We start from the raw sequence: 11,884 nt of genomic DNA on the forward strand, positions 1-11,884 counted from the left end.
ATCAAACATGTCCTAGAAAACATCCAAGAAACAACTTACCTAGATTTTTAACTCTTTTCACGCCCATTTTAATATTAAATAAGTAAATGAAAGGAATGGTTTCCATTGTAACGATTTGTCGGCTGTCTTACCCTCGTTTCCTCTTCTAGGTTGTTGTGAATGCTCTTGTTGGAGCAATTCCCTCTATCATGAATGTGCTCTTGGTTTGTCTCATCTTCTGGCTGATCTTTAGCATTATGGGTGTGAATTTGTTTGCTGGCAAGTTCTACCACTGTGTTAACACGACAACGGGTAACATGTTTGAAGTTAGTGAAGTCAACAATCTGAGCGACTGTCAGGCTCTTGGCAAGCAAGCTCGATGGAAAAACGTCAAAGTAAACTTCGATAACGTTGGCGCTGGCTATCTTGCATTGCTTCAAGTGGTAAGTTGCCACTGTATGAGTTCTGAAGACATTTTCAAAATGTTTCACAAAAGATCATTTCTCTGATGGTCTTTGATTGAATAATTAATATCTGACAGTATAAAAGTAGTTGATGATAACACCTATATTATCAACTGAACTTGATTTTAAGATGTTTTGCAGTTAACTTATTATGTATTTACAGCAGTGTTCAGCTTTTAGTATGTTTTAACATGGCCTTGTATTTGATTCCTAGGTTTTTTTCTTTTTAATTTTTTTAATGTTTATTTATTGAGAGAGAGAGGGGAAAGGGGCAGTTAGAGGGAGACAGAGGAACTGAAGCAGGCTCCGTGCTGTGAGCGTAGAGCCTGATGTGGGGCTCGAACTCATGAACCATGAGATCATGACTTGAACCAAAATCAAGAGTTGGTCACTTAACCGACTGAGCCACCCAGGCGCCCTGCTAGGTTTTCTCTTATTATATATCGAGGACTATTGCACTATACTGTTTTTAGTTTTCTTTAGCAGTCATTGCCAAAGGAGCAATTTTATATGTTAAAATAACAATGTATGGTTTATTGATGAATTAAATATATTTTAGTGCTAAATTAAATTATTAGCCAGGAAATTTATTGTACCAACATCTAAGGAGGATGGTTCTAGTATTTGTGGGAATACAAATCTTATGGGTAGATTTCAAAATGTATAATGTTTAATAATTTTGACTCAGTTGACCACATATTAACTAATCAGTTATTTGCTAATGAAAACCATTGAGTGTGTTTAAACTCCCCACAGGTTTGAATCATAGAGCTTATGTTTTTGTATAAAAAGGACTTGAGACTAAGATGACAATTTTATGAATCAAGCCTCCAGATAAATTTTAGTGTAGAAAAAAAAAATACAGTATCTTCCAAGAGAAACAAAGAAAATGAGTTCCAGACTCTAAATAAAATCATATTCTATTTCAATTTAATTTCTTCATTCAATTCATTTCAATCTATTTTTTTTTAATTTTTTAAATGTTTATTTATTTTTGAGACAGACAGAGAGAGAGAGAGAAAGAAAGAGAGACAGAGAGAGGAGGTGGGGGAGGGGCAGGGAGAAAGGGAGACACAGAATCCAAAGCAGGCTCCAGGCTCTGAGCTGTCAGCACAGAGGCTAATGCAGCACTTGAACCCACGAGCTGTGAGATCATGACCTGAGCTGAAGTTAGACACTTAACCTACTGAGCCACCCAGTTGCCCCTTTAAAAAAATTTTTTTTTCACATTTCAACCTCTTTGTAGAAAATTTTACAATATTATACAAAAAGTTACTCATAGTAACACTATCAGATTTTCATATAGTGAAACGCCATATTCTTAGATTAGGTATTTAATGCAGAATTCAATCATGTATTGTTCACAGGCCACATTTAAAGGCTGGATGGATATTATGTACGCAGCCGTTGACTCACGAGATGTAAGTATCACTCGTACTATTTATAGATACTAGATTCTTCTATAGTGAACATTTGCAATAATTTAAGTGAATGACCCAGAATTTTATACTAGATGCAATAAGAACATTTATAATTTCATACAGAAATGATCCTCGTAAGCTAAAGTACTTAAATGAAGATGATACTTTCGCTAATATATGTCTGATAAATATATCTAATATACATGGATCAGAAGACTTCAGACTGGTCCATAAATAAGGCTCAAGATTAGAAATGTTACTCATGGGAAAGTAACTTGTCTCTCCCTCTCCTTGGAGAGTATGATAAAGCAGAGTTTGTAAAGCAGCTTCCAAAAATATCACGAAAAAAAGCAAGGAAATTTCAGGGAAACTCAATTTTGAAAATAGGAATTAAAAAATTCCTCAGAACGCATCTGTTTATGCTGCATTTTCCTCTTAGAAGTTGATGTTCTATTATTAAAGCCATATCTTAAAGAACCAACATCTCCAAACCCAAATTTAAAGTACTGCAAAAAAAAATTACATGACTAATAATAGGTTCAAATGTTTCTTGTTTTATCAGTTATTTATTCTAAAAATGTGTATAGGTAAGCCACAATGGAAAGAGAGATTCAGGAACAATCATAAAAATTACAAACTTTCATTATCCTAGATCATACTAGTTTGAAAAAAGAACCTTTTTTTGCAGAAGAGTATCTCGCGCAAGGCAAAAATAGCTTTATATTAAGTAACAACACTCACCAAACTGTTAATAATTTAAAGTATTTATTACATTTTTAAATATTATTTAATATTTTCAATACTATTTAGGTAAAACTTCAGCCTGTATATGAAGAAAATCTATATATGTATTTATACTTCGTCATCTTTATCATCTTTGGGTCATTCTTCACTCTGAATCTATTCATTGGTGTAATCATAGATAACTTCAACCAACAGAAAAAGAAGATAAGTATTCCTCAGCTCTCAACTTTCTCCATTCTGAGGTTCTGTTTGTTGTACATCCAAATCATCAGGATACTCGCGGTCAGGACAGACTTAGATCAGTTTTCTATTCTTCTCAGTTCACTTTACGGTCAGTGTAGCTGCAAGGTTTCCAGCCTCTAGTTGGTGACTGCTCTCCAGGTTCATCCTCTGCAGAGTTGCTGTAGTGTCTTTGTGACAATAAATGTGACCACTGCTTCAGAACATCCAGTGGACCTCCTCTAGAGCTTTACCCTTACTTAGAGATTTTTCGGGAATTATTTCCACCCAGTTTTCCAGCTTTATTTTCTCCCACAACACCACATTTCTACATTTCTGTATCTACTTCCCTACTCCTCAGTCAACACCTACCATCACTACTATCATATGCTACACACATAGCTACATGGATATTCTGCCCTTTCTAAACAAGCCATGCTCTTGTACACGACTTGTACATGACTTTACATCGGGTATTTTCTTTTCCTGGAATGCTCTGCCTAGTACAACTCTAGTCATCCTTTAAGGCCTAACTTAATGGCACCTTCATATATAAAGCCTGTTTCTGAGTCTTAAGAGTTTATTTTGATTTCTGTAATACTTTTTTTTTCATACCCTTATGCATTTTCCACCCATTTTCATTTCCCTACTGCTCCTTATGGCAACAAGACATTGTATATCATATATCTATGTAATTCTGATACCAGGTACATTTTCTAGCATACAGAAATGACTTCTAATTATTGAACAAATGAAAACTGTCAACAGTGAAACAGATTAAGAAAACATTTTTTCCTTTCATGGAAATTTATTTGAGATCCCTGAGCTTCCTTCTAAAGATAATATAATCATATTAGGATCCTGTACTAATCAGAGATTTACGTTATTAGAGGTTTTATATAATAATAAAGTACTCAGAATTTCATTTAAATGAGGAAAGTATATATGTATATATATATGTATATGTATATATATATATATATACATACACACACATACACACACACATATATATATATACATGTATATACATGTATATATGTATATGTGTATATATATGTATATATATATAATTTCCATTTAAAACCTGAGAAAAAACTAAAAGATAGAGTCAGAAATATTTTTATACAAGTGCCGTTATAACACATGTTGGGATTGTAACCAGTTTTATATTTATCTTTACTTTGGAGGTCAAGATATCTTTATGACAGAGGAACAGAAAAAGTATTACAACGCAATGAAGAAACTTGGATCCAAGAAACCACAGAAGCCCATACCTCGGCCAGCAGTAAGAACTACACATCTTCTTTAATATTCTAAAGCCTTATTTCCATATGATGAAATTGGCAGTGCTCGGGATGAGAACATATTGGGTGATAATCACCAATATGTAATATGCCCTAATTGTAAAGTTCATTGTTTTTTTTTTTTAATTTTTTTAACGTTTATTTATTTTTGAGACAGAGAGAGACAGAGCATGAACGGGGAAGGGGCAGAGAGAGAGGGAGACACAGAATCGGAAACAGGCTCCAGGCTCTGAGCCATCAGCCCAGAGCCCGACGCGGGGCTCGAACTCACGGACTGCGAGATCATGACCTGAGCTGAAGTCGGACACTTAACCGACTGAGCCACCCAGGCGCCCCATAAAGTTCATTGTTTAATACAGTTCACAGTCACTACACTCAATAAAAGTTACTAAGTTCTTAAAAAGGAGATAATGTTCTTACAGTTTGTCAATTGAAAACATCCAACTTGGAGGTCCTAATAACTGCTTCCAAAGCAGCCTTCATACTCCTGCTGCCACCTGCTGCTGTCAGGAATGCACCCAATTTTGTTATATGGCACTTTTTGCCATTTAAATATGAAGTCTGGAGGGGTGCCTGGGTGGCTCATTTGGTTAAGCATCAGCTCAGGTCATGATCTCCCTAGTGAGTTCGGCCCTGTGTCAGGCTCTGTGCTGGCATCTCAGAGCCTGGAGCCTGCTTTGGATCCTGTATCTCCATCTCTCTCTGCCCCTCCCCCCCTCTCAAAAATAAATAAAAACATTAAAAAATTTACAAAAAAAAATATGGAGTCTGGAAAACTGCATCCTGCCCTATCACTTCCCTCTATGTTATTTGCTCTCTCCATTTGTAGGACTAGAAAATATTCTTAACCTTTGTAGAAAGGAGAAGTGTGTCATCAAAATAGTTTGTTTCACCAAATACACAAAGATGAAAAAGACTTTTTTAGAATGCATATTCTGTAGAGCTTCATAATAATAATAGTGATGGATTATGTTCAAGAGCTGTACTCTAACTTATCTATCTTCTTAGATGGTAAGGAATAAGGAAACTGAGGCCCCCCCCCAAAAGGTAAAATATTGTACCTAAAGTCATAAGCTTATAATTGCCAGAACTGGGACTTGACAAGGCCTTGTGAATACTACAAGTGACTTCACATTACCACATTTTTAAGAGTTTTGGAGTTGAGGTTGGGGACAGTCAAGGGGAGATGTAGGGCAGGATACACAAAAGGGCATAAGCCTGCTTTACTGAATATTTTGTTTAAATAGTATATTTAAGAAAAGGAAACTTGGTCAATTCATGAAATTGATTTTCAGTAACCTGTGAAATTTTGTGTTTTTATTCTAAATTATTAAAAATTTATTTCCCTAATAGAACTATATTTAATGGCCATATAAGTAATCTTTAAAAGTGTGTGACTCCTGAGATGATTGTCAGTATCAAGACAAAAAACAAATCATACATTTTTGTTGAAGCATGAAGAGGTGAAGAAAGTGATAGTGAATACACAGACACACATAGTTAGAAGAGGTATAATTAAATAGAAAATGAATATTTTTAAGGAGGGAGAGATGGAAATCAGATATAAACCAAAATTCCTGAAGTACTGATAAATGAATTAGGGTATTCATCCATCTAAAAGTCTGTCTGTATCAGCTTACTTTTTAAATCTTCATTATTAGTTGTCACGATTTTTTTGTAAAAATTATCATAGTTATTTGAAATCAAGCAAAGCCCATGCATATTAACAGCCAATTGTCACCAATTTATGTTTTACTGAGTTTTGTTTTTCCATGGAACTTAAATAAACCAAATATGTTTTTTCTTATCATATGACTTTTTTTCATTTCCTTCTTGTATTTTAATGTGAAGAGAAATGTAGCATGAAAAATTATTTGGAGTAATGTGAAAAGGGTGTAGATCTTTTGGCCATATATGGAAGGACTTAACCTGCAATTTTAATGGATCATTATTTATGAAATATGCATATTAACCCTCTCTCTTATTCTTCTCTCTTTCTAGAACAAATTCCAAGGAATGGTCTTTGATTTTGTAACCAGGCAAGTCTTTGATATCAGCATAATGATCCTCATCTGCCTCAACATGGTCACCATGATGGTGGAAACTGATGACCAGAGCAAATATATGACTCTAGTTTTGTCCCGGATCAACCTCGTGTTCATTATCCTGTTCACTGGAGAATTTGTGCTGAAGCTCATCTCTCTCAGATACTACTACTTCACCATAGGCTGGAACATTTTTGATTTTGTGGTAGTGATTCTCTCCATTGTAGGTAAGAGTGGTTTAGTTACAGAGAGGTACAGTTGTAGGTAAAGTTCCCTAAGGTCTGACAGCTGTGTAACATGGAAATTAGATCTGAGAATGATAATGTGTATAATCTAAAGTTTACCACTGTTGTTCATTTTCCTCTAACTGAGGAATGTTGGTATTCAAGAGTAAAAAAAACAATATATTTGGAGACTTCAGAAATAACCTTTGTTTGTAATTAGCACATTTCATGTGTGGGATAACTCTTCATAGTAACTGAGTATATATAACCTTAAATTGCCATGACACTGTCTGAGATTATTTAACTTGTTGGATTTTCCAAAAATCTATATTGGCTTATGACATTATAGAATGATTGAATAAAATTCTGTAATCTTTAATTGCTAACATTAGGGAGTGGGCCCAAATATTTAGTAAAAGTTTATACGCAATCTGGCTGTTTTCCCACCCCTTGCAAAGATAAAGCATTCATATAAGCATAAGATATTCACTGTTTAGTTCATTTGTGTATTTTCCACAGGTATGTTTCTGGCTGAGCTGATAGAAAAATACTTCGTGTCCCCTACCTTGTTCCGAGTGATCCGTCTCGCCAGGATTGGTCGAATCTTGCGTCTGATCAAAGGAGCGAAGGGGATCCGCACGCTGCTCTTTGCTCTGATGATGTCCCTTCCCGCCTTGTTTAACATCGGCCTCCTGCTCTTCCTGGTCATGTTCATCTACGCCATCTTTGGAATGTCCAATTTTGCCTATGTTAAAAAGGAAGCTGGAATTGATGACATGTTCAACTTTGAGACCTTCGGCAACAGCATGATCTGCCTGTTCCAAATTACCACCTCTGCTGGCTGGGATGGATTGCTAGCACCTATTCTTAATAGTGCACCACCTGACTGTGATCCTGACACAATTCATCCTGGAAGCTCTGTTAAGGGAGACTGTGGAAACCCATCTGTGGGGATTTTCTTTTTTGTCAGTTACATCATCATATCGTTTCTAGTTGTGGTGAACATGTACATCGCTGTCATCCTGGAGAACTTCAGTGTCGCTACTGAGGAAAGTGCAGAGCCCCTGAGTGAGGATGACTTTGAGATGTTCTATGAGGTTTGGGAGAAGTTCGATCCTGATGCCACCCAGTTTATAGAGTTCTCCAAGCTCTCTGATTTTGCAGCTGCCCTAGATCCTCCTCTCCTCATAGCAAAACCAAACAAAGTCCAGCTCATTGCCATGGACCTGCCCATGGTCAGTGGCGACCGGATCCATTGTCTTGATATCTTATTTGCCTTCACAAAGCGTGTTTTGGGTGAGAGTGGAGAGATGGATGCCCTTCGAATACAGATGGAGGACCGGTTCATGGCATCGAACCCCTCCAAAGTCTCCTACGAACCTATCACAACCACTCTGAAACGCAAGCAAGAGGAGGTGTCTGCTGCTATCATTCAGCGTAACTTCAGATGTTATCTTTTAAGGCAAAGGTTAAAAAAAGTATCAAGTGAATATAACAAAGAGGCAATTAAAGGAAGGATTGACCTACCTATAAAAGAAGACATGATTATTGACAAATTAAATGGAAACTCCACCCCCGAAAAAACAGATGGAAGCTCCTCTACCACATCTCCTCCTTCCTATGACAGCGTAACAAAGCCAGACAAAGAAAAGTTTGAGAAAGACAAACCAGAAAAAGAAAGCAAAGGGAAAGAGGTCAGGGAAACTCAAAAGTAAAAAAGAAACAAAGAAGTATCATTGTGATCAATTGTTTACAGCCTACGATGGTAAAGTCTAAGTGTCAACTGGACTCCCAGAGGAGGTCTATGCCAAACTGACTGTTTTAACAAATACTCATGGTCAGTGCCTATAACAAGACAGTGACCTCACCATCACTACAACTCTGTGAGTCAGGGTATCAACAAGATTGACAAGAGGTTGCTGTTTTCATTACCAGCTGACACTGCTGAAGAGAAACTCAATGGCTACCTAGACTGTAGGGATAATTGTGCAAAGTGATCGTTGTAACTACACCAAACACCTTTAGTACAGTACTTGCATCCACTCTATTTTTAACTTCCATATCTGCCATATTTTTACAAAATTGGTTCTGGTGGATCTCCTTGCTCCCTAATTCATAGTTTATTCATAATACTATGTCACTATTTTTGTAAATGCAGTTTAAGTTGAGAAAAAAGTATATAAGAGCCCTGTGTTCCTCCTCCATAAATCTCTTAAACAATGAGCAAAAGTGTTTTGAGAGATAAAATTCTTGCTTAAACCAGAAAAAAAAATATTCTAATGTCAATAAGTTCAGGTACTTCCATTTTCTAGAAGACTTTAATTTTGAAAGTGTTTTAGTCTGTTACATTTATTTACATCTGAACAGTTATGTGCCTGTAAAGTCTCCTCTAATTTTTAAAGGATTATTTTTATGCAACAATTGTTTCAGCAAGTGCAAATTTTATTCTAAGTTCCAGAGCTCTATATTTAATTTGGTTAAATGCGTTCCAAAAACAAAACAACAAAAATCTAGAAAAGTGTATCTAAAGTGTCACTTTAGAATAGTTGTCCCACTTTCTGCTGCAGTATTGCTTTGCCATCTTCTACTCTCAGCAAAGCTGATATTTTATGTCAATTCAACACCCCCTGTTATGTAAATAGTTATTTTATCCTGTGGTGCATGTTTGGGTAGAAATATATATGTATATGTATATATAGTGTATATATATACATATAGATACACATATCCAGATCAGCGACTTCTGTTAAGTCAAATATGTACCACAGTGTATATGTCTTTTGCAATCTTCCAACAGGGATGTATCCTGTACCATTCATTAAACATAAATAGTTTGAAGACTATCACTAATGCATGTTAATATTGCCTATGCTGCTCTATTCTACCCAATTCATTCTTCACAAGCCTTGGTTAGCAGTCACATGTTGGTAGAGTGAATTCAAACAGCTCTATCTAGTACGTCAAGCATAATAGCTTGCAGTTATGTAAAAGTACCTTTACTTTTGCATTTTTAATTCAACTTGAGTGTCATATGGTGTCTCTCTATATTTCAAGGAAACACACTGCGTACTGCCTATTGTCAAAACCTTGTGAACTTTTGCTAAAAATATGTCTAAAACTTGTTTAAATATAAATAATGTAAAAATATAATCAATTTTATTTGTTGCATTTTGTACATAAGAAAATTATTTTCAGGTTGATGACATGGCGATTTATTTTACTTTATGCTTTTGCTTTTTATTTTTAATCACAACTCCAAACTTTTGAATCCATAAGACTTTTCAATGGATAATTTCCTAAAATAAAAGTTAGACAATGGGTTTTGTGGATTTCTTTGTTATAATATATTTTCTACCATTCCAATAGGAGAGACATTGTCAAAAATTCAAACATGGATCATTTTTTACCAACTATGGTTGCCTCAATATTACCCGTTATTCATGGAAGGTTTTTTTTTTTTACTCAAACTTTTGTAGTATTTGCTTATGCAGACTAGTCTTATTTTTTTAATTCTTGCTACACTATAGCTATTAGAGAAATAACACAGGCTCTGTCCTTTTTAGCCATGAACAAAGTGGCAAAGTTGTGCAATTACCTAATATGATATAAATTTTTGTTTTTTGCACAAACCAAAAGTTAAATGTTAACCTTTTACAAAACTATTTACTTGTAGTGTACTGATGAACTGCATGCAGGGAATTGCTATTACTAAGAAGAATGGTGAGCTACATTATTATTGAGCCAAAAGAATAAATATTTCATTTTTTTATATTTAATATCTTGGCCTCTGTTTTTTTTTTTTATTGATGGAAGTTTAAAACATATATAATTAATGAAACCTGTAGTTGATCTGACATTTGTATACATAAAAGTTCACATGGATTTTACAACAACCTAATGTATGGTCTACCAAACAGTACTACAGAATAAAAGCTATGAAAAGCAGTTTTTGTGAACTTTTTTGTGTGCAAAAGGATCAAATCCACATGTTCCAACTTATGGTTTCTATAACAATAATAGTCATCATCGACAATGGTTGTCAATTCCAAGTCCTTGCCTTGGCTCAGTTCTTCTCAGTGTTCCCTATACCATCTCCAAACTTCTTGGTAGCTAACAAAGGTTACATACATTGTTATTTAAATGTGTCTTACGAATTCCTATTTATAAATGTAGTATTAATTATAGCATCAATGATTGATAATTTATGTTAACTATTTTTTTCAGGGCCCTTGGACTTATGTCATGTCAAGACCAAATGTTTAGTCTCAGTGGAAAATCCTAGTTATAAGGCATATTTATTTGAAGATGAAGTGAATTTAAATATGCATTTCATAATTTCCTCAACACAAATGATATAAGCTGACTTCATTGGAATTCATGGGCTCCTTTCTGCTAAAGTCAATTTTCAGAGCTCGCCAATACCAGAGAGAAGTCAAGTATTACTTTGCAAAACCCATAGCCTTTTTATGCATCCCATCATATAATCTTAACCAAGTATTCTATTAATTGATATGCATTGCATCTAAATGATCATCTTCCAAAATAGTCACAAGTGCCTTCAGTTGAAACAAACAAACAAACAAACAAACACTTTAAAAAATATACCTCTCTAGCTAAAGGATATTCTGAAAATACCGTTCAGAATATAGAGCTGTTAATGTAAGTTGATAGATTTTTTTAAAATAACTAATTCCACAAGAAAAATCCTTCTGTTCTGTTATTGAACTTCATGACAGAATTCTGTTTAAAATAACACATTAGAAATAATCCACTTAGACACAGATATTAAACTATGAAATTAAAGAAACTTAAACTCACCAATGGCTGCCCTTTAGTAAGGGAAGAACAGTTGCATGCAGGAAAAAAAATGGGTATTCCAGTTTAAAAATATTACAAGGAAAAGATAATGGCTATGTAAATTAGGTATTTACAAGTTTTCAAATAACTAGAATAACATGAAAAATAACATGAAAATCATTTTTGTGCATTTCAAACCACTCAGTAGTAATCATAAACAACGTTCTTGCTGACCATTTTTGCAGAAATGGAAAATACCAAAAAGACCTGACCACGTGTTCTAACACTTGTCTTTTAGTATCAGTTCTGGTACCAAATGAGCAATGCAATTCAGGCAGATCAAATTCTGGCCCCTCAGATTCCTCCTCTGTTGAATGGGGCTGTTGTCTCTCATAGTAGGTTTCTAATTTTAAAATTCTATGTTCAAAATCAAATTGTCTAGTCAAACTGAGTAATTTTTTTTCTATATGGGTAATAATGAGAAAAAATGAATTGCTAATAAACCTTTAAAAGATTACATAACCTTTAATAGAAACACATTTGGCTTTCACTTAAGCCCCATTAAGCAAAAAGTTTTCTTGTCTTCAAAGATTTTATACCACAAAGTGAAGGATTTTTTAAATAACTGAGAGGATGGCTATTATTTCCTTTTTACAGTGTTATAGTGTTTTTTTTTTAAGTTTA

At 34.6% G+C, this 11,884-nt stretch overlaps 1 protein-coding gene across 6 annotated transcripts in view; it reads left to right on the forward strand.

Moving 5' to 3' along the window:
* The window catches only part of LOC132670865 (sodium channel protein type 3 subunit alpha), a 114,366-nt gene extending 104,190 nt beyond the window's left edge, over positions 1-10,176 (forward strand). For 4 of the 6 annotated variants that reach the window (XM_060621297.3, XM_060621292.3, XM_060621293.3 and 1 more), the window contains 6 exons: positions 150-422; positions 1,811-1,864; positions 2,675-2,812; positions 4,011-4,115; positions 6,136-6,406; positions 6,923-10,176. In XM_060621297.3, the coding sequence (XP_060477280.1) occupies positions 150-422; positions 1,811-1,864; positions 2,675-2,812; positions 4,011-4,115; positions 6,136-6,406; positions 6,923-8,118 (2,037 nt within the window). In that variant the 3' untranslated portion in view covers positions 8,119-10,176. The remainder of the gene's footprint in view (positions 1-149; positions 423-1,810; positions 1,865-2,674; positions 2,813-4,010; positions 4,116-6,135; positions 6,407-6,922) is intronic. The other 2 variants (XM_060621294.3, XM_060621296.3) reach the window with 2 other exon arrangements.
* Positions 10,177-11,884: the final 1,708 nt, after the last annotated feature.

The sequence above is a fragment of the Panthera onca genome, chromosome C1 (assembly GCF_046562875.1).
Source record: "Panthera onca isolate mPanOnc1 chromosome C1, mPanOnc1 haplotype 2, whole genome shotgun sequence".
Classification (NCBI taxonomy): domain Eukaryota; kingdom Metazoa; phylum Chordata; class Mammalia; order Carnivora; family Felidae; genus Panthera; species Panthera onca.